Source organism: Drosophila navojoa, chromosome 2 (genome assembly GCF_054131105.1).
Source record: "Drosophila navojoa isolate 15081-1374.11 chromosome 2, UAZ_NAV_1.0, whole genome shotgun sequence".
Classification (NCBI taxonomy): domain Eukaryota; kingdom Metazoa; phylum Arthropoda; class Insecta; order Diptera; family Drosophilidae; genus Drosophila; species Drosophila navojoa.
In genome coordinates, this window is record NC_142890.1 from 22112012 (window position 1) to 22129238 (window position 17227).

Below are 17227 nucleotides of genomic sequence, written 5' to 3' on the forward strand. Positions count from 1 at the left end.
ATGTATATACAATATTAATAGAATTATATTACGATTGAGCTCTAGGTTTGAAAATAACAGCTTATCGATAAGTCGCGCCTTCCCGCTTGTTGCACAGCACTAATCATTGTGGCGTTTCTCAACTCTTGAAAATTTGCAGACAGTAAATAATATTAGAGAACAGCTCGGCAGAAAAAATTGATCAATTAAAATAAATTATGTCGTCGTCAGAACAAGAAATCCAACAGAAATCTACGGATAATCAGCAAGAGCAAGTGTCCAATGCAGATATTAATGCCACCAAACCTGATTCAGCGACGGATGCAACGCAACATGATTTTGCCGCGGCTGAGCAGTACAAAAATAAGGGAAATGAATTGCTCAAAAGTAAGTTATCATTTATGATATTGAAATCGAAACAGACTACTATTAGATAGTTATGATGATAACTGTCACAAAATCACATGTAATCAAATAAGCAGTTCTATGCAGCCACAGCGCGTCCCGTGTTGCTAGTACGTTTTTTCTCGACCTAACCTTAAAAGCAATTGACTAGCAGTGGCGCTATGTGAATATAATTTTTACAGTAGCGTTTGATATTAAAATCTGCATATTTTAGTTGAAAGAGATAGTTAATGTGAAAAATGTAATCGTAACCAATTCTGTCATTTCCCAGCTAAGGAGTTCTCGAAAGCCATTGACATGTATTCCAAAGCCATAGAACTTTACCCCAGCAGTGCAATATACTATGCTAATCGGGCCCTCGCGCATTTGCGCCAGGAAAGCTTTGGCTTGGCCCTGCAGGATGGCGTTTCGGCAGTAAAAACTGATCCCACTTATTTGAAGGGCTACTATAGGCGCGCGGCGGCCCATATGTCCCTAGGCAAGTTCAAACAGGCGCTATCTGATTTTGAATATGTAAGTACAATTGATATATTAAAAACATTTACGCTTGAATTGATAAGTTATCTGTTTAGGTGGCCAAATGCAGACCCAATGATAAGGACGCTAAATTAAAGTTTACCGAGTGCAGTAAGATTGTCAAGATGCGAGCCTTTGAGCGTGCTATTGCTGTCGATAAGCCTGAGAAGTCTCTCTCGGAGATGTACAGAGACATGGAGAACATCAGTAAGTACTCAAATTGTTTTATTTAAATAATGAATTATACAATCGAGTGCTTGCATTCATTATACATTAAAATCTATTTCTAATGTAGCCATTGAGGACGACTATAAGGGACCTCAACTGGAGGATGGCAAGGTTACTTTAAAATTCATGAAAGACCTTATGGAGCATTATAAGGCACAAAAGAGACTGCATCGAAAATTCGCTTATAAGGTAGCGTTATAGCAATGGAATCTAAAGTTTAAAATGAAATGTATAACTTGTGTATGATTGCAGATACTCTGTGACATTGATGTGTACATGCGCGCACAGCCGTCCCTTGTGGATATTAAAGTTCCAGATGAAGAGAAATTTACTATTTGTGGCGACATACACGGCCAGTTCTACGATCTAATGAATATCTTCGAAATAAACGGCTTACCTTCAGAGAAGAATCCGTATTTATTTAATGGAGATTTTGTCGATAGAGGTTCATTCTCGGTTGAATGCATATTTACGCTCTTCGGATTTAAGTTGCTGTATCCAAATCATTTCTTCTTATCGCGTGGTAAGTTAACGTTAGTGACGCCAATCGTCGAACTCGGGACTTACATAACTCATTTACAGGCAATCACGAGAGCATCAATATGAATCAGATGTATGGCTTCACGGGCGAGGTTACCGCCAAGTATACCAGTACAATGGCGGATATATTTACGCAAGTATTTAACTGGCTGCCATTGTGTCATTGCATCAACCAGAAAATCCTGGTAATGCATGGTGGTCTGTTCTCGTCAGACAATGTTACATTAGACAACATAAGGCGAATTGAACGCAACTGTCAGCCACCTGAGGAGGGACTCATGTGCGAGTTGCTCTGGTCCGACCCACAACAATGGATGGGTCGCGGCCCCTCCAAGCGCGGTGTGGGCATACAATTTGGTCCGGACGTGACTGAGGCATTCTGCAAAGCTAACAACTTGGACTACATCATTCGCAGTCACGAGGTTAAAGACATGGGCTATGAAGTGGGCCACAATGGGCAATGCATAACTGTCTTCTCGGCGCCAAATTATTGGTAATTATCACTAATTAAACCCATTGAAACTGTTCAAGTACTAAACGTTCCTTTACAGTGATACTATGGGCAACATGGGCGCATTTATAACAATTACTGGTAACAATTTGAAACCAAATTACACATCATTTCAGGCTGTGGTAAGTACTACTGTAAAACTCTAATAAATATGTTTGTCATATTGTGTTTGATATTCACAGCCACATCCTGATGTTAAACCTATGGCTTATGCCAATAGTCTAATGAATTGGCTGGCGTAGTCATAGCGGCCTGCATCCTATGCATAACAATAGCTATGAACAGAACACCACATTCTCCCACACCCCTGTCCACGCTTACAAACCCACAACTGCATTATAACGATCAAAACCAACACGGATTCCAAATTGCTCAAAATACCTCTATGTACACAGCTTGCTAATTGTTCTACGATTTATGTTCGAGAGAGACAGTTGTGGTATGTAGGATGAGAGCTTCAGAATAGCAATCACTTAAAAACAAATACAGCTATATTTGATACAAAAACTTTGCATAAAAGAATGATTATATAAAGATGGCTTTAGAAGTCGGATGCTAAGTTTTATTGGTGCTAAGCATCTGAGTATTCACTGTACACAGTGTTTGTTCGATTTGAAAAAATACTTAAAACAACGTAATCAGTGAGTAAAAGTATTGTGTTTATGCATAGCATTTCTACATTGGCAATAAGGTGCGCGCCCACACTCAACTACGAAGCCCTTTAAATTTTATTTCCAAAGGCTACAATTCTGTATAAATTAAATTTTTGTTCGATCCTTGTTTAAATATTTTTACAAGTCATTTTAATAAAAAAAAACTATGCAAGTTAGAAACAAATAATGAAATCTTATTAATTCAAAGATTTGTAATTCTGTCGTTGAAATGAAAACAATAGGGCATTATATAAGTTGGAATCAAACTGTAACTTTATTTTAACACGCCGATTTCCCTTGGCGCTGCTAAGCTAATCCCTAAGCTGTTAAAAATGTTATTCACGTTGACTTTATAGTCCTGGAGATGCGCTCGGTGCAGGAGCGTTACATACACAAATGGTCCATTGTAGATTGATAAATCTTTATAGAACTGCACGGCCAATTCTTGCATCTCCTTGGGTTGAGCTTGGGACAAATACGAGGCAACAGTGCACAGCAGATCGTGCAGATGCTTGCCCTCAATCTGCAGGCTGCGTATAACTGCCGGCAGATCCTGCAGCAGCTTAAGTTGCAATTTGTACTCCTGTGTGGACGCCTTTAAGATTTCCGTACTGCTGTGATTACTGGCTGTCTTCAAGAACTGCTTAAGCTGGGGTATCACATCGCTAAGACTACGCTTTACAATAAATTCCTTAGTATGAAGGGCGAGAATGTGTAGTAAGCTAAAGCACCGGTTTAGCACCACTGGATCCTTTTGCCGAAACTTTTCAACTAACGGCGCCCACAACAGATGCACAAGAGGAAGAAGCTCATCCTCGTAGTCCCTGAGCAAGGGTACGCCACTTATCAGGCATTCCAATGCAAGAATTTGCTGTGCTCGCTCTGAGTTTGAAAGAAACTTGATGGACTGATTAATAATATCTTTGATAAGTTCAATGTGGCGCGGCAAACTGGGCTTCAAAGGCTCTTCCGCTGGAGAATCATCGATGTCGGCTTCAGGCATATTTATGTCTGCTTCTGCACTTGGTGCACTATTCAAATCAATGGGAATGTCAGTTGGCTGCTTATTGAGCACATTCAACCAAGTATTTAAGATATTGTCATCCTCATCCATTTGCATTGCAGTGTCAGAGATCTCAGTGGCGATAGTCCCTTGCCAGCTGCCCACATGTTTCAGGAATGCATTGAAGACGCGCAAATAGGAGTGCACATTGCCCGTTTGATGCGACTTGGTGCACTCTTCACATATCGTTTGGAAAATGCTCTCCAGATGTGGAACATTTCCACGCGTGCTGTACTGCAATACGACAGTGAGTATGTCTACGGCTGCACTGCTCTCCGGTGACTATAATGCAGAAGTTGTTGATGTAGTCATAGTTTCGCTTGCTATGCCTCCCGAACTTACCTTCTTTAGTAAAGAATTGAGATGAAAGGTTAGGTAATCAGTGGAGCATTCAATGAAATGTGAAGGGGCTGCATACTTTAAGGCCACTTGCATGGAGACGAATGCAAATGTAGCTGCCTGATGCACCATCGTGTTACTGCTGGCTGTAATGGAAAGACTTAGAGATGGGACACGACATGACCAGATAAAGGCAATGCCTACCCAACTTTAGCAACACCTTGTGCAAACTGCGAAATATGTGACGGTCAAAAGTATCACCAATGAACAGGGCACAATGTCCCAGGGCATCCAAGACTAAACAGATGTGCTGTACGTTGAACTGTGCATCCAGACTGGTGACACGATTATGGACTGGGTCGCTATCATCATCTGAGTCGCAATCCTGAGTGCGCACTTCCAGTGCCGATGAGTATAGGCCTGGTGTGTAATCTTTAAACCAGGCGGAGGACTGCAAAGATATAGAAATCAATAAGTAATCATGCATAAAGAACGAAGTGAAATGCCAACCTTTTCGGCCTTAAGTCGCCAGGAAGCATCCGGCTGCAGTGCCAGGTGCCAGTGTTCTTCGGCCAGAAGTTGATCGACAAAAAGTTCCGCCAGAATTAGACGACTCCCCCGAGCAATCCGCTGCTGGGATGTAATCATCATAGTCATTAGTAAAATTGATTCATTCATCGCAGAGTTGCGTCGCTCGATCAGCTCTTGGCAAACATCAAACACCAGACGATTTATTGTAGGCTCAGCGCCCAATATTACGGCAATGTCATAAAGCGTATTTATGCAACGTGTGGAATTCAGGTATTTGAATTGGCGCCAATGCAGCTTGGCGCACTGTGCCTTCACTTCCCTTGTACTGTCCTCCTGAATGCGTCGTAATGCATATTCCTCATTCAGCAGAGTCGGCGATGTGCGCTGATCAAAGGCCGTCAGCAAACACATGACAAACAGATCCAGATTCTTGGGCAGCAGGAACAGCATTTGTAACTTACTAGCGCTGAGGTTACGCAAAAAGCCCTTGAAGAAAAGTAGCTCGGCGAATTGTTCGCTGTCATCGCAGCGCTGTAAGATGCGCGGCCATTTGTTGAGATGACTGTCCAGCAGTTGCTCAGCATTCTCATCGAAGATGGTGGCACAGCTAGGCATATTTTGCAGTTCAGCTAGATTCGCCTGACACATATTTGCTATGTTGTTGTCCTCATCCTGCGATAGAGCCACCACGCTCTCCAGCAGGTAAATAAAATTGTACCTCAAATTGTACGCGCACCGCTTTAGGAGTAAGCAACACATTTCCGCGTACTGCCGCCGCACATTAACAGAGCTATGGGCTCGCAAGATGCACGTGTCCACAAAAATACTGCTCATTCGCCTCGATGTGACTTCCATCCACTGTGCAGATCGTAAATTCGTTTGAAGGAACTTTAAGCGCTCCTCGTTTTCCTCAAGCGTACGGCGTTTGCTTCCAAAGATGTTCGTATCATTCAGAAGATCCAAGTTGTCACCTTTGGGAGGCGAGCTAAAAAGCGATTTGAATGCATTCACATCGTAACGTGCCCTTAGAAATTCGTTGGAGGTTTCTTCAAACATGATGCAGGTGATACGGCCTAGTGCTTTAAGGCCCAGCTAGAACAAATTCATTGTTTCATCAGTGTCATCAATTGTCAAGCTCAACTGGCAAATTCCATTGAAGACTTACTATTTTAGTCGTTTCGCCAATTTTATCATCTGCCATTGCAGTTTCGTACAGCACTGTAACTATTTTGGGAAGGAAGATGAATATGGTGTCGGCTATTTGTTTGCGCAAAACCACATCCCCAGCATCGGCATCATCATGCACATAGAATAGCACCAACAAGCACTCCAGCGATGAGTTAACCAATTTGCGATACTTCTCCTTGGAGATGATCTCCATCAATGTGAGCAGTATTTGGCCAATAGTCACAACTGAGTTCTGGCTATAAAAATGTTCGAGCACATCGCTTGCAGTTCGTTGTAAGATGACCTTGATGAAAAGGACGACCGCCAATTTGATTTCCTCTGTGAGATTGGGCATCAAGGCAGCACCACTAGAATTTCGTATTTGTTTCAGTACTACCACCAATAGAGAGCATACAGCCTTCTCATCCGTCAAATACAGATAGGATATAATGTGTCGGAGGCAATTCACCAAACTTACGCGCAGTTCTTGACTTTCTCTGCACAATGGAAACATTTATTTATAGCTGTCAGGCTATTCTCTAGCTCTTTGGACTTACCCTGTTAAAGCATCCAGCTTAACCATGAGTGGTACAACAATTTGTATTTGAAATATGCGGATTTGCCCAAAGTCAAATTCACTTATTTCTTTCTCAACTTTTGACATGTTTGTTATATTTGGCTCCTTTATAAAATTCTCAATGGCTGGCTTAATCCGCGTGACATAGGTTTCCACCGATGATATTTTAGACATGATGAATAATTTTCGAATTTTGTTTATCTCAGCCAGGAACAAATTGAAAATATTTTAGCAAGATGAGCGGCAAGTTGGAAAAACAGCTGATGGTAATTTTGCTGCTGAGTGTCATTCACAGGTTTACGTGAGCAACACAAAAACGTTACACCGGACCGCGCCAAAGAAACAAAAATAAAATCCATCTTTTTTATTAGCATATTTTTAAACGAATTTTATATTTTTATTTTCATACATGGGATTTAATTATAAAATTCGTGCTGAGATTCATTCTTCCGTACGCTTGTCTTGTAGCCCTTTTCAAAGTCCTTAGCGTGTGCGATATAACGATTTTCACGAACTGCATGCATTCCAGCTTCCTGGCAAATTGCATTGATGTCGGCATTCGAAATTTTGTCCGGGCGAGCAATGAGCTCCTCCAAATCAACGTCTTCAGCTAGATTCATTTTGGCTGTTATGGTTGTAAAAATCAAACGCTTTTGACGACGATCCGGCAACGGGAATTCAATCTTCCGATCCAAGCGTCCGGGGCGAAGGAGTGCTGGATCTAATGTATCAGCGCGATTAGTGGCCATAATTACCTTGATGTTGGTGGTTTCATCGAAACCATCCATCTGATTTAATAGCTCTAGTAAAATGCGCTGTACTTCGCGATCAGCGCCGGTTTGAGCATCAAAACGTTTGGTTGCAATCGCATCGATTTCATCAATGAAAATAACGGATGGTGCATTCTGTTTGGCCAGGCGAAACAGATCTCGAACCATACGTGGTCCTTCGCCCAGGTATTTTTGCACAAACTCCGAGCCAACAACACGAATGAAAGATGCGGTGGTGTGATTAGCCACTGCTTTGGCTAGCATTGTCTTGCCGCAGCCAGGGGGACCGTAGAGAAGTACTCCGCGTGGTGGGTCAATGCCTAGAGAAACGGAAATTTACTAGTTTTCCTATTTAATTTCAACAAACTCATTTACCAATCTGCTTATACAAATGGGCGTGAGTCAATGGCAATTCGACAGCTTCGCGTATTTCTTGCTTTTGCATATCAAGTCCACCAATATCCGCATAGGTTATATTGGGTCTCTCTTCTGGCGACAACATTGAGATGGTACTGTCTGCCTCTGGAGGCACCAGGTCTACTAAACAGTTACTTTGCTTGTGCAATGCAACCGAGGCGGACGGCTTTAGTTGTTCCCTGTCGATCGTGGACAGCACGCGTACATAATAATTGGAGCCCGTGGTGGATGCCACAATACCAGTGTTCTCATCAACTGCCTCAAGAAATTGCCCAATGACCAGAGGCACAGCCTTGGCCCGCTTTACCTCTTCTTGAGCGTGCACATACTCTTTTTTCAGATAACGCTGCTCCTCCTTAATGTAGTCTTCCTGTACGTGAAGCAATTCCAGCTGCAGCTGCAATCTCTTATATATAACATAAAAATCGCTCTCATCTAAGATTTTCGGTTCATTGTTATCCATTTTGTCGTCTTCGAAAGCTAACCACTACTTTTTATTGCCCGTCAGTCAACACTGATGAGGATGACTTGAAATTTCAAATCGTTTTAGGAAATCAGTGCTGTGTAGGGCTGCCAGATTTCACATTTACGATGATTGCATGAGTCGTGAGAGCTCGTGAGTCATGAGCAGCTGATTGGCAGACCTGTTGTTGCTTTTGTATTTATGTTTTTGTTGCTGCAAACTTGGAACGGTTCTATTTTTAAAACAAATTTCGATTTTAGTTTGGAAATGTAAATTTTGCTCCAAAGAAAAACAAATATACGTTGTATATCAGGTTAATTGGACGTACTTGGCAATGCTGAAAATTTAAAGCAATTTTGATAACAATTACAATTTTGTTTACGCCGGCCGGTTATTTGAGCAAAATAACACGTCAGTGTTTGTGATATATGTAGATATACGTGAATTTACCAAAATACATACAATTTGGTGTCAACAACATGGCAATTATGTAATATGCCAATTTCATATCCAGCGAAGCTTCAATATTGATCTTTATTCGTTCGCTCACACGAATTGTGATCTGAAATGGACGGGCTGGTGTTTATGACGGCTGCGGCCCACCTCGTCTATACACCCTTCACGAAGGTCGAGGAGAGCTTCAATTTGCAGGCAATGCACGATATTTTATATCTGCGCAACAATTTCTCGCAGTACGATCATCATGAGTATCCAGGAGTTGTGCCTCGCACTTTTGTTGGGCCCCTCATTGTATCGATGTTCTCTGCTCCATTTGTGGTGCTCTTCGAGATGCTGAGCATCAATAAATTCTGGGCCCAATATGTAGGTAAAAGACACTGATAAATGAAACTCTAAACCTGGAACTTTTAAGCTAAAAAACATCTTTCACAGTCCGCCTTGTCCTAGCTGGAGCTATAACAGTTGCGTGGAACAACTTACGAAAGGCCGTTACTAACATCTACGGCATCGAAGTGCGTCTATGGTTTACGGCAATAACCATAACGCAATTTCACTATATTTTCTACATGACGCGCCCCCTGCCAAATATTTTTGCATTGCCATTTGGTAAGTTGCTTTATTATATTGCTGCTTTAAATATTAAATTACGTCTATCTATTTCAGTGCTCTATGCAATTACGTATTGGATGCGCGGCCAAACCAAGCCCTTTATCATATGCTCTGGCATAGCAATCATTGTGTTTCGCTCCGAGTTGGCACTGTTTTTGGGGTTGCTGCTTGCGCAAGACCTGCTGAAGCAAAAGTTATCTATCGATGGGTGCGGCTACAATAATTCTTATATGGCTCTTGTCACAATTGAACAATTTGTATCTTTCAGTCTGCTGAAGATTGCTTTGCCGGCTGGAGTAAGCATTTTGGCAGCTACTGTATTGGTGGACTCGTTCTTTTGGCGCCGGCTACTGTGGCCTGAGGGCGAAGTGCTGTGGTACAATACGATACTCAACAAAAGTTCCAACTGGGGCACGTCCCCATTTCTATGGTACTTTTACTCAGCACTTCCACGGGCTATGGGTGCGTCATTGTTCTTTGTGCCGATTGGCATTTACTTTGAAAGGCGCCTACGACCCCTGGCTCTTTCAGCATTGGGATTTGTGCTGTTGTACTCAATACTGCCACATAAGGAACTTCGATTTATCATATACGTATTTCCTGTTCTCAATATTGCAGCAGCCTGCGGTTGCCATCGTTTGTAAGTTTACACGCATAGCTTATGTATGCGCGTCTCTAGTAAAACTTATTTTCTTTTAAAGGTGGATGAACAGTGCTAAATCAGCATGGCATAGCTTTCTGGCATTGATTGCAGCGTCGCATTTGCTTGTCAATGTGCTGATAACCATATTCCTGCTTGTTGTCTCGGGAACCAATTATCCAGGCGGCGCAGCGCTCTCTCGATTGCATCGTCTGGAGGGGTCCAATCCAAATGTTACGGTTCATATTGCAAACTTGGCTGCACAGAGCGGTGTATCGCGTTTCATGGAAATAAACAGCAATTGGACCTATAGCAAGGATGAATCAATGAACTATACTCAATCTGAAATCGCCATTTATAGTCACTTGTTGGTGGAAGCGAAAAATAAGCACAACACGGAGCTGTGGGCAACATTGCAGGAGAATTTTGAAACTTTGGAGTTTATAGATTGTTTCAATAGCATCGGCATTCAATACAACTCCATTCTGCCAGTGCGGATAAAGACAAAACCTTGCATAGGTATTTTAAAGAAACGAACTCCTGCTGAGACAGTACTCCAACATGAAGAGAAGCCACTAAAGGAAAAGAGTCCGAAAGAAATTACGAAAAATAAACGAAAGAAAGACAAAATTGAGACAGATAAAGTGGCAGAAACTCTAAATTTGCCTTTGGATAATGTCATAAAAGAAGAAAGCAATTTGGATAGCAAAGCCCCCGAACCAATTGATAAATCCGAGCAACCCGTCTTAGAAAATGTTGCAGTGCAGGTTGATGATGACGATGGCATAGTAGCTACTGTGGAGGAAGTATCTTTGGAACTCAATGATGGTCCTGAAGCAGCAAAAGAGATCAACTTTCAGGAACTGCGAAACCTTGCGCTGAAGCAAACACCACAAAAATCCCGCGCTGCTACCAAACTCAAGATTCGAAAAATAATTGAGCAGCACTTTAGAGCCAAGGGGCGGCATATCGAAAACGATTCTGCGGAAACCCAGAAATCAGGCGTCCCACGTAGTGGACTGCGCCAATCCGTAAAGTCGATAATAAAGCAAGAGAAGATTAAAGAAATGATTGAACAGATCGCTACGATGGACTTAACTCGCATCTGCGATCTGGAGAAGACCTCAACAAAGGAGTGCTTAAAGCAGGTCATAGACAAAATGGACGAAGAAAGTGTAAATCAAAAATGACAAAATCTATGTTTAAGCCTCCTTTAGAGTCTGCCCTATAAGTTATAATTTATTTGATTATTTGTAATAAACTTGTTCCCAACAGCGAATATAATGCTAATGTAAGTTTTATTTATTTTGAATGAAATGCTGCAGTGTTAGTGATAATTGTAATGAAAACGATATGTAAATTTGAACAGTTTTCTAAATAGTAACATTACCACATATTGAGCTTCGTAAACGTTGTTTGTGTAGTTAATATGATTAGAATTAAACTCGATCTTAGATCAGGCCAATATGTAGCTAAACCATAGAATAAAATCGCCAACAAGGCCTACGACGCAAAGCACAAGGGTCGACATAAATAGAACATTGTCCATGACCCCGCCCTTGAGGAAAACAGGCTTTCCATTGTCTTCCTGATACTGCTTTTGCAGTTTGGCCATCTTGGGCGTTATCTTAGCACCAGTTCTTTCGCTCATCTTCACCGGAGACATTTCTATGGGACGACACGACACGAGCGGTGTTACTATAGAGTAACGTCCATTGATTTGGCGCAAAAGAGGCTATATACACATTTAATTAGTTTCACATATTTATATGAATGTATATTTAGACCTATAAATACGTACACGCAATTTTGATGCCAGATTCCTTTGCATTGTGGAATACAATTTGCAAGAAAAAACAAATTTATTTTTTTATTACAAATAAAAGTAAAATTTTTCGAATGACTCCGATAGCTCACATAGTATACTATGTTTTAAAATTGATCCAGATTGTACATATGTACATACATATGCATTAATTTTAAAATGCCTACTATTTCAATGAAATTGAATGTAATTCTCTGCAAAACATAGATTTAATGAATGTGATGTTAAAGATAATTTTAAATTAATTTAAGAAGTAAACATCTTTGTAAAGTTACATTAAATTAAAATTAAGGTTTGCTATCTCGAGGCATTTAAGCTTTTTCCGCCAATACATCGATAACACTGATATTGAAGCCGGGGCTGGCACAAAATATCGCGCATGAATCGATTTTACATGTTATACAGCCATAAAGCAAAAATCTTTTAATTCCAAGAAAGTATTCTGTGTAAAAGACGCATTCGCAAAATTAATAAAAAGGATAAGTACAAAATTAATAAGAAAATTATAACTATGGCTTTGGCCACCTACTTAAACCGTTCCGTTGCTCGAAATTGCACGCTAAAGCCCATGGAGGCCGAGCATTGTGCCATACACTTGAACAGCGGTGATAATGTGCTGGGACGCTGCAAAGAGACTGGGATCCGTGATGCACGGTGTTCCAAGAAACAGCTTCGATTACAAGTGAATTTGGAGATGGGCCGCATTCAGTTGAAGGTGCTGGGTGTCAACCCATGCGGTATCAATGGTGCCATGGCCATGTATCACACGGAATGCGAGCTGCGGCATGGTGATCTGTTGGAAATTGTTTATGGCCGTCATCCCTACGAGGTGGTTTTTACTCCCGCACCAGAAACACAAAACGACAACGCAGAAACCACCGCAGAAGAGCAAGCGACACTTGCAAAGGAAATTGCCAATAAGGAAGAGAAATGGGATTCTGTTGCGAATGGTAAAATGTTAATCTATAACAGTGCTGGTTTGACTCCCTCCAGCAAGATAGCAGCCTATGACATGGATGGCACCATCATCAAGACAAAGTCGGGAAATGTATTTCCGAAGAATACCGACGATTGGCAGATCATCTATCCCGAGGTGCCTCAGAAGCTACAGAGCCTGCATAAGGACGGATACAAAATTTGTTTCTTCACCAATCAGGGTGGCATAGCGCGGGGCAAAGTCAACCTAGACGATTTTAAGATAAAAGTCAAGAACATTGTGAAGAAATTGGGTGTACCGGTGCAGGTGTTTATAGCTATAGGCGATGGCTACTATCGCAAGCCGCTGCCAGGTATGTGGAAGCATCTGCTCAGCGAGATGAATGAAAGTGTTGCCATAAAGTTGGATCGTTGCTTCTTCGTGGGCGATGCAGCCGGAAGGCCAGAGACAGGCAAGGGTGCCACAAAGCAACGGAAGGATCATTCACTAGCAGATCGTCTTTTTGCTACAAACGTCGGCGTCTGCTTCTACACGCCCGAATCACATTTCCTGGGTAAACGCGCGGAGCACTGGAACAAGCCAGACTTTGACCCAAGTAGTATAAGCAATCAGACACCACAGTTTGAACCGGACGATGTTGAGTTTGACACAAAGAAATGCGAGATGATTATTATGGTTGGTCTGCCCGGCTCAGGAAAGAGCCACTTCTGTGCGGAGGTGCTTGGCCCCAAGGGCTACAAAATCATCAGTGCAGACACTCTGGGTAGCACACAGGCATGCCTAAATGCGTGTCAACGTGCGCTAAACGCTGATAAGTCATGCGTGGTGGATAATACCAATGTGGACGTGGCATCACGTAAGAGATTCATGTCTCTGGCTATGGAGAAGGGCGTTCCGTGCCGTTGCTTTGTGATGAATGTGACAGCAGCGCACGCTAAACACAATATTGCTTATCGCGAGCTCTTGGAGACTGACCACTCTCCCATCAATGATATGGTGTTCAACATGATGAAGAAGAAGTATATTGCACCAACTATGGGCGAAGGGTTTACTTCAATTCACAAAGTGAACTTCAGGCCAAACTTTTCTAATGAGGAGGACGAGAAACTATATAAAATGTATTTGGTTGAGAAATAACCATTCGCCTTTAATCCAATGTAAATATTCGTTTAGCAATATCATCTATAAGCCAGTCCATGGAACTTAGCAGCTTTTCCCCAGTTACTGCACTCACTCCAGCTACCAACCAGTGATGCGTAGTGATGTCATCCAAACTTAGTATCTATAATCGTAAATTATTTTAAATTTATATGGATAATCGAAATAAATGTCTACATTAATACCTCTTTGATTTCATTTGAACTTAAAGCGCCCGGCAAATCCTGTTTATTGCAGAGGACGAGTAATGTCGCCCCAGCCAAGCGCTCCTCTTGAAGCAGCACTTGCATCTCCTCCTTACACGATTCCATTCGCATACGATCGGCACTGTCGACGACCCAGACCAGCCCATCTGTGCATTCAAAATAGTTGCGCCAATACGAGCGCAACGACTTCTGTCCGCCCACATCCCACATATTTAGTGTGTAGCCGTTGTGTTCTAGTGTCTTGATATTAAAGCCCAGCGTCGGCGAGATGGAGTCAATGGGCTCTCCATTAAAACGCTTAAGTATGGTTGTTTTTCCTGCATTGTCTAAGCCTCTGCAGAAAAATGAAAACCTGATTCACAATTTTGTACAACTTTGCAGAAAATACTTACAGCAATAGAATACGCATCTCTTTTTCCTTTTGACGCATCTTTTTTAATACTGTCAGAAAGCCCATCACGTGTTTTTATATTTTACTGTCTTTTAAAAATAATAAATAGATTTAATATAAACAGTTGTATTTCCAGGAGGAATATTTTAATATATTTTTAATGTGAATGGCAAATCGTGAGAATGCCATTTTACAAAAAATCTGGCAACGCCGTTCTCCAAAAAGTCAAACAGCTGTCATAATCTGAGGCCCGTGAATTTTTCGCTCAGCTCTTCGTACGATTTGTATTTAGACTGCTTAAAATAAAAATAACTTCAGCAAAATTATGAATTTGTCCAGAGTAAGTACGAATAGAAGATAAATATTACTTGTGGACTATGAAAACACTGAATTATTAAATCCATTGATCTGGGAGACTGGATATATTATGGTTCAATTACGTAAGATTACTGGAAGACCCCAAACTAACCGCACATTTTGTTATCGCAGGCCGTTGTCCGTAGCTTTGCTACCACCGCCTCTCGTCGTGCCACCGCGACCAGCAAGGATCAGATTGAGAAGGGTTACTTCGAAATCCGCAAGGTGCAGGAGCATTTCCAGAAGAAGGACGGCAAGCCCGTTTTCCTAAAGGGCTCCACATTCGACAGCGTGCTCTACCGCGTCACCATGGCGCTTGCCCTGGTCGGTATTGGTGGCATGGGCAAGCTCTTCTGGGAGCTCAGCGTGCCTCAGAAGGACGAATAAGGCGCAAGCAGTATAGTCTAACCCCTTAAGCTAAGCCATTACCAGCAAATCCGCAATCCCATCTCCGGCATATTTGTTGCAGCGTAGTAACCTTATATTTCTGTGTCCTGATAGTGTAAGTAGTCCGTGCATCATTATGGGATATTTAATAATTTGTATTCATTTTGCAGTGCTAGAATCCTGGTATACAACCCCTAGATTGTGTTGCTTGTGTTAGAATAATTAAGTTCAAAGTGTAACTCAACATTCACAAAAGCATTTCAAGCGTGGAAATATAAGATCTTGGCTGTAAACTAAGAAGATTACAAGAAGTTTTATTTCGGCAATTTATACAACCGAATCTTATGCTCGGATTGGGTTCTCTTTCCTTACAAGCTTGCCGAATATTGTTATTTTTGGTTTCGGTTTACAAAAAGAAAACAGAAAATTTAATTGCATTGACATTAAGTAAACAAAAACAGTGTGACAAAATAAAAATTGCCGCCGTTGTGCCGATGGTGTTGCCTTGGATGTGGCGAGGAGTCCGATTTATAAATCAAAGGGCGGCAACTCGGCGCGTTGCCTTTGGCATGGAAATGTATTTTAAATCGAGCGAATCATGCTGCGCTTTAACACACATTGCCAACCACACACACACACACACACACTCAGTCAGTCAGCATAGTGTGCATTTATTAATAACTGAGAAGCAGAAAAGGAAGAAAAAGCCTACAGAAGTGCAGCGAAATGTGCAATTTAAGGCGTTTTCATTAGTTATTTCTCCATAAACACTTACATAAAACTAAAGCATTTAAAATAAAAAAGGGAAACACAAATATAGCTATTTTAAGAGTTTTTTCTGTGCAATTCACACATACTTGCACATTTTCTGTTAGTTTCTATCTGCATGTGTGTGTGTGCGTGTTCGGATGGGTGGGCGGGGCGAAATAAGTCGAAGAACAACTATTTTGCTATTTCATTTGCCGTTACGGCACATTTAAATTTTGAGATGTGCACGCGAAGCGCATAAAAATGAACGCGAGTTTACCGTTAACATATTTTGGATGGATGATGTGTTAGTGGCTGTGTGTGTGTGTGTGTAGGTGGTTCAGTACTTACATAGAATCGTCTGTTTCTTCATCTGGAGTACAGATTCTGTTAAGTTGCCCAACATCCATCTCCTCTTCTTTCCTAATTAATTGTGTCTTGGCCTGCAAAAATAATGAACATTTGTCGCAAACTTATTATATTACACAGACTGTGAAAAATGTGTATATGACAAAATTCCAACTAGCACTTGGCTTGAAGCAGCAGGATCTAGAATATCATCAGCAGCAGCCATCACATCATGAGCATCAGCCTCACTATGACGCCGACCGACGGCCCAGCTCCGGCTCCGTTCACACGTTCCACACGACTGCCCACAGCCAAATTACAATAATAACTCAAAACGCATAGAAGATGCGAAGCTAAATGTTTTGCTCCAATCCTTTGCCAAAAACAACAAAACAACAACCAAAAAGGGCGGGAAGTAGCGTGTAGAATCAAGAATCGAAAAATGTGTTTCATTAAATGTTATTTATAGTCAGCAATTTTATGCATTTAAAGCGCGTCTATCAACGGCAACATCAGCATCAGCATCGGCATCTGAGCATCGCCATGCGGAAACGACGGGGACGCCATATTGAAATTAACTGTGCTGCGCTTTGATGAAGGGCGCTAGAGTGAGATAGACACTCAGCGAGGGCGAGAGAGAGCGCCATTGTAACCCCCATAGAAATCCCGATCGAGATCGGGATCGGGATGAGGATGTGGGGACCATACGCGTGTGCTTATGGCACTAAAAAACTTTCACCTTTTTCAGAATCGTTTTGCATTTGTTTGTTTTCACTACGGCATAGATAAATTTGTAGTTTTATTTTAACGTGAAATATTGCCGGGCAAACGGCAAGCGGCGCGCGTTCTCCATCTCCTGTGCCAGTGCCTGTGCCAATGCTCCACAGACGCAGGCCACAGCCATAGCCACCGCCACCGCCACCGCCGCAGCAGCCGCAACCACAAATCAGAATGTCGTTGAAGCATTCAAGTGCAACCGCCGTGAAGCGAACTCGTTGCTTCTG

The 17227-nt window shown here is 41.9% G+C and overlaps 8 protein-coding genes across 10 annotated transcripts; 4 read left to right on the forward strand and 4 right to left on the reverse strand.

Moving 5' to 3' along the window:
• The first annotated feature begins 94 nt into the window (after nt 1–94).
• On the forward strand, nt 95–2830 carry PpD3 (protein phosphatase D3). Its single transcript, XM_018113719.3, has 8 exons — nt 95–366; nt 656–897; nt 957–1107; nt 1196–1317; nt 1381–1651; nt 1711–2161; nt 2220–2301; nt 2362–2830. Exons 1-8 carry the CDS (start codon nt 198–200, stop codon nt 2419–2421), a joined length of 1548 nt encoding a protein of 515 aa, XP_017969208.1. The 5' UTR covers nt 95–197; the 3' UTR covers nt 2422–2830.
• Nucleotides 2831–3087: 257 nt separating this feature from the next.
• Nucleotides 3088–6787, reverse strand: Tti1 (Telo2 interacting protein 1). Its single transcript, XM_018097995.3, has 6 exons — nt 6490–6787; nt 5931–6429; nt 4745–5857; nt 4439–4685; nt 4238–4380; nt 3088–4177 (listed from the first exon to the last, which is right to left on the reverse strand). Exons 1-6 carry the CDS (start codon nt 6681–6683, stop codon nt 3107–3109), a joined length of 3267 nt encoding a protein of 1088 aa, XP_017953484.1. The 5' UTR covers nt 6684–6787; the 3' UTR covers nt 3088–3106.
• A 113-nt stretch (nt 6788–6900) lies between these two features.
• Nucleotides 6901–8159, reverse strand: Rpt3R (Regulatory particle triple-A ATPase 3-related). Its single transcript, XM_018100602.3, has 2 exons — nt 7655–8159; nt 6901–7599 (listed from the first exon to the last, which is right to left on the reverse strand). Exons 1-2 carry the CDS (start codon nt 8157–8159, stop codon nt 6926–6928), a joined length of 1179 nt encoding a protein of 392 aa, XP_017956091.1. The 3' UTR covers nt 6901–6925.
• Nucleotides 8160–8710: 551 nt separating this feature from the next.
• Alg12 (Alg12 alpha-1,6-mannosyltransferase) lies at nt 8711–11157 on the forward strand. Of its 2 annotated transcripts, none has more exons than XM_018097962.3 (5): nt 8711–8985; nt 9051–9224; nt 9282–9435; nt 9496–9867; nt 9929–11157. In XM_018097962.3, the coding sequence occupies exons 1-5, from the start codon at nt 8727–8729 to the stop codon at nt 11055–11057; spliced, it is 2088 nt and encodes a 695-aa protein (XP_017953451.1). In that variant the 5' UTR covers nt 8711–8726; the 3' UTR covers nt 11058–11157. The 2 variants fall into 2 exon arrangements, with proteins under 2 accessions (XP_017953451.1, XP_089121440.1); XM_089265314.1 differs by having other exon boundaries at nt 8840–8981.
• COX7AL (Cytochrome c oxidase subunit 7A-like) lies at nt 11149–11901 on the reverse strand. The gene is made up of 2 exons (XM_018101938.3): nt 11669–11901; nt 11149–11602 (listed from the first exon to the last, which is right to left on the reverse strand). Exons 1-2 carry the CDS (start codon nt 11696–11698, stop codon nt 11324–11326), a joined length of 309 nt encoding a protein of 102 aa, XP_017957427.1. The 5' UTR covers nt 11699–11901; the 3' UTR covers nt 11149–11323.
• A 159-nt stretch (nt 11902–12060) lies between these two features.
• Nucleotides 12061–13963, forward strand: PNKP (Polynucleotide kinase 3'-phosphatase). The gene has a single exon (XM_018109321.3). The coding sequence runs from the start codon at nt 12204–12206 to the stop codon at nt 13764–13766; it is 1563 nt and encodes a 520-aa protein (XP_017964810.1). The 5' UTR covers nt 12061–12203; the 3' UTR covers nt 13767–13963.
• Nucleotides 13751–14563, reverse strand: Arl2 (ADP ribosylation factor-like 2). Its single transcript, XM_018109428.3, has 3 exons — nt 14386–14563; nt 13973–14327; nt 13751–13911 (listed from the first exon to the last, which is right to left on the reverse strand). Exons 1-3 carry the CDS (start codon nt 14448–14450, stop codon nt 13777–13779), a joined length of 555 nt encoding a protein of 184 aa, XP_017964917.1. The 5' UTR covers nt 14451–14563; the 3' UTR covers nt 13751–13776.
• Nucleotides 14523–15439, forward strand: COX7A (Cytochrome c oxidase subunit 7A). Of its 2 annotated transcripts, none has more exons than XM_018109464.3 (3): nt 14523–14724; nt 14874–15243; nt 15299–15439. In XM_018109464.3, exons 1-2 carry the CDS (start codon nt 14710–14712, stop codon nt 15126–15128), a joined length of 270 nt encoding a protein of 89 aa, XP_017964953.1. In that variant the 5' UTR covers nt 14523–14709; the 3' UTR covers nt 15129–15243; nt 15299–15439. The 2 variants fall into 2 exon arrangements, with proteins under 2 accessions (XP_017964953.1, XP_089121442.1); XM_089265316.1 differs by having other exon boundaries at nt 14874–15242; nt 15302–15439.
• The last annotated feature ends 1788 nt before the right edge of the window (nt 15440–17227 follow it).